The following is a 3,494-nucleotide window of genomic DNA, read 5'->3' as shown; positions in this document are numbered from 1 at the left end:
GAGGTTATGAAGACTGCACTGAAAGGGAATTTTATTTCAGCTGTTGGGAAATAAATTAGATCAGATTATTTATTTATAGTATACTTTATAGTATTATATTTTATAATATATATTTATATTTATAGCCTTTGAGTGTTATTAGAAGTTCAAAAATTAGAGAAATTGTTGATTTTATGATTGTTAAACCTGCTTTTGGGAGAATTTTATTTTGTTTTTTGGAAAGGAAGTTTTTCATAATTTAGATTATAAAAATTTTTGAATCGTTTAGAAAGTCGACATTGGTATTCGTCCAACTTTAATAATAAAGGAATGTAACGTGGATATTATCGTTGATTATTCTATATACTTTTGTATTTGTTCGAAATGTTTCATAGATTTTTCCATTATTTCATTATTTGCAAATTTATATTTTCATAGATACAGATAAACTACATAACGCGTATAATATCGTTAATATTTCTGTTGGATGAATGTATATAAATAAACCTTCGATTTATAGAACATAGAAAATGTGATTACATAGATGTGTATTTTTAACTCATTTTTTAGACCAAAAATTGAAGCCTTCCCTTTTACGATGGCTGTGACGTGCAGTGACCGAACAGCGAAGTAAGTGACCGTAGAATATATCATACTATAGAATATATCATTATGCGAAAAAAGGTGATCGTAGAGAGGCGAGATTAAGGCAGAATTTACCGAATAATTCACGCCCGCCCTCTGTCTCTATATTCTTGACGTTGCATATAAGTGATTCTAACCACGTTTCCAACAATTTCATGTACTCTTACATTTACAACCATTTTCACAGATTCCCCGACATTTACGTCACGCGAATTTAGACACAGAGTAATAATTTGCCTTGCATAAGAATGCGACTCGACAAATAAACCATCTAACGTCGCTATTAACATTTCCTACACTCTTGCATCTATTTTCATTTCCCACCAAACCCCCCCTTAATTCCCTCCCTCGACACACAATCATTGCTCACCTTGCCGAATCACCAACTAAATTCCACCCCATTATTAAACATCTTAATCCAGCCCCTCGATAATATTCGATCTATCAACCTTACCTGCGGAATGAAAAATTCTATCTCCTCGCCGACATAAACGGCAGCGCGAGTAGCCCCGGCTACAATTGCACCAAGACACCCTCGGCCGGGTGTAAACACACCTAGGGGTTACTCGTGGCTGCTCGAGCGTTGTCCAGCCGAAGCCTACCCCGGAATCGATCGTAAAATCGAGACTAGTAGAGGGGTTGGCATCATCGAATGAACGCTATCATTCGAGCTGATGGCTGTTGGGGGTGGCGCGGCGTCGAGGGTGAACGGTGCGAGCGCGCGGCGGTGGGCGTGGTCGCGAGACCTCCGCCGCCCGGGGTGGCCGTCTCCGTCGACCAATGACGTGCCGCGGAGGGGAGCGGCCGGCGCCGAACCCGTTTCAACGCTCAGGTGCCCCTGGCCACGCCCACGGGGCGCTCCCTCCCTCTCGCCCGTTATTGAATTAAGCTTATCATTTGATTTTGAGGAGACCCACCAGTCGGTCGTCTCGGGCTCTCTTAAGCGGGCCGAAAAACTTCTTTCTATCCGCGGTATAATCGCAATAATTTGATATCGCTGATCCGATTACGCGTCATAAGCCGCTATCGAGGAGGTGGCCCCTTCCGTCTGCGACCGTGGTATCGCTAGGCGAGTCGCCGACGGCGCGATCCGCAGCCGTGATTTCGCTGCCGAGGAATACGCGCGTGCGGGGCCCCGAGGATCCCGCCGACGGATCAGGGCCCTGAGGAGCCCCCGGCGCGCCATGCACAGGTGAATTCGGGGACACCGAGGCTCGACAAGGTCAGGATACACGGTCTCGAGGCGAGAAGTCGCGCGAGGAGAGCCTGGATCGCGGGGGACCACTTTGTATAGGACTCGGTGGGAGGATAGGACCCTGAAGAACACCTTGAAGAGGACCCTGAAGAACACCTTGAAGAGGACCTTGAAGAATACCTTGAAGAGGACCTTGAAGAATACCTTGAAGAGCACCTTGAAGAGGACCTTGAAGAGGACCTTGAAGAGCACCATCCAACCCAGAAGAATCCTCCACCCGTGGTGGTCTTCAATTCCCCCCCACTGTGACTGTTCCAACGCCTCCCCATTGACCTCTTCCGTCACAGTTGCTCCTCACAGTTGTTGTTCGTCTCTTAGTGCACCTAGTGAACAATGGATTACTCGTACTTGAACCAGGCGGCGGCGGCCGCCGCTGCAGGCTTCGAGGCCTCGAGCTGCGCGCTGGCAGCTAGTGAAATGCAATGTGGTTACGGAGACCTGAGCTCTTGCTCGCAGATGAGTCAGGCCGCGTATCGTTACACGGCGGCGAGAGCTGGTTATCCTGGGAACGGTGGCGCCACCGGTGCGGGCACAGGGGCACCGTTAGGGGCCCACCATACCTCCCACTCTCACGCCCACGCGCACCACGGGGCCCACGCGACGCCTTGTTCGGTAATGGCCGCCAGGTCCCAGGACGTCCATCGGCACGCCATCTTCCCGTCGGCCATCAACTTGCAGAGTGAGTGAGAGTTTGTTTACATTTATTTGGGAGTCGGAGCGGGCTCGAGTACGGTTTGGGCCTAGGTTAGGTCTCGAGTACGATTTACAGTAATTTTTGCTGGGTTCGGAGTGCAATTGTTCTTGAGGTCTAGGTTTAGGTCTTGTTAGATTTCAATTAGGTCTTTAGAGTCAGCGAGAGGAATTTTTGTTTTATTCCGAGTGAAATCACGCATGATTTGGGCCCGATAGGGCCTGGGTTAGGGCTGCAGAGTGAGACAGAGGAATTTTTGTTCGGTTGCCAGTGGAACTATGTGTAATTTTGTCTGGTTAAGTCTTCAAAGTGAGTAAAACTAATTTTTGCTTAGTTACAAGTGAAATTATGCATGATTTGAGCCTGACTGGGCCTGAGTTAGGTCTGGAGAGTTAGTCAGAGTACCTTTTCTTAGAGGAGTGAAATTATTCATGCTTTGAGTATGGTTAGGTCTGGATTAGGGCTGCTTAGCGAGTAACAGTAACTTTTCAAGTGAAACAGCGCGATCGTCTGAATTTTTTCTTAATTTTATTTTATTTCTGTATATATTTATAAATCGGCTGGGGTATTTCCAGTGGACAATGAATGCTTGAATGAAATAGAACACGTGAATAACACGCAGGGATTCTCCAAAATTGATTAGCAGCTTCATTGAATACCCGATCGGATGTATTGTATAATATATCTATCTTTGACGAGAGGAATAATTTGTTAAATATTACCATTATATATTTCATCTGTCTCAGGGAAACATTATGTCCAAATAGCAAACTCTAAAAATCCCCTTTTCTTCTTATATTTAGGAATAATTGTGCTCATGATCAACAGAAGCTGCTCACATAATCATTTTTAGAAAAATTCAACTCTTCTTCAAACAATATTTCCTCTTCCCTTTAGAAATTTTTTTCTTGCAAACGATAGAAG

General features: G+C 45.4%; 1 protein-coding gene and 1 long non-coding RNA gene across 2 annotated transcripts in view; one reads left to right on the top strand and one right to left on the bottom strand.

The window, feature by feature from the left end:
* LOC128881846 (uncharacterized) overlaps window positions 1–3,494 on the bottom strand; it is a 25,034-nt gene that overhangs the window by 8,838 nt on the left and 12,702 nt on the right. The gene's annotated exons all lie outside the window — the stretch shown is intronic.
* The window catches only part of LOC128881837 (paired mesoderm homeobox protein 2A-like), a 23,243-nt gene continuing 20,221 nt past the window's right edge, over window positions 473–3,494 (top strand). Inside the window, exon 1 of the mRNA XM_054133206.1 lies at window positions 473–2,558. Within this exon, the coding sequence (XP_053989181.1) occupies window positions 2,213–2,558 (346 nt within the window). The 5' untranslated portion in view covers window positions 473–2,212. The remainder of the gene's footprint in view (window positions 2,559–3,494) is intronic.

Source organism: Hylaeus volcanicus, chromosome 9 (genome assembly GCF_026283585.1).
Source record: "Hylaeus volcanicus isolate JK05 chromosome 9, UHH_iyHylVolc1.0_haploid, whole genome shotgun sequence".
Taxonomy (NCBI): domain Eukaryota; kingdom Metazoa; phylum Arthropoda; class Insecta; order Hymenoptera; family Colletidae; genus Hylaeus; species Hylaeus volcanicus.
The sequence above is the reverse complement of the archived record's forward strand: the minus strand, read 5'-3'. Positions and strand labels throughout refer to the sequence as shown.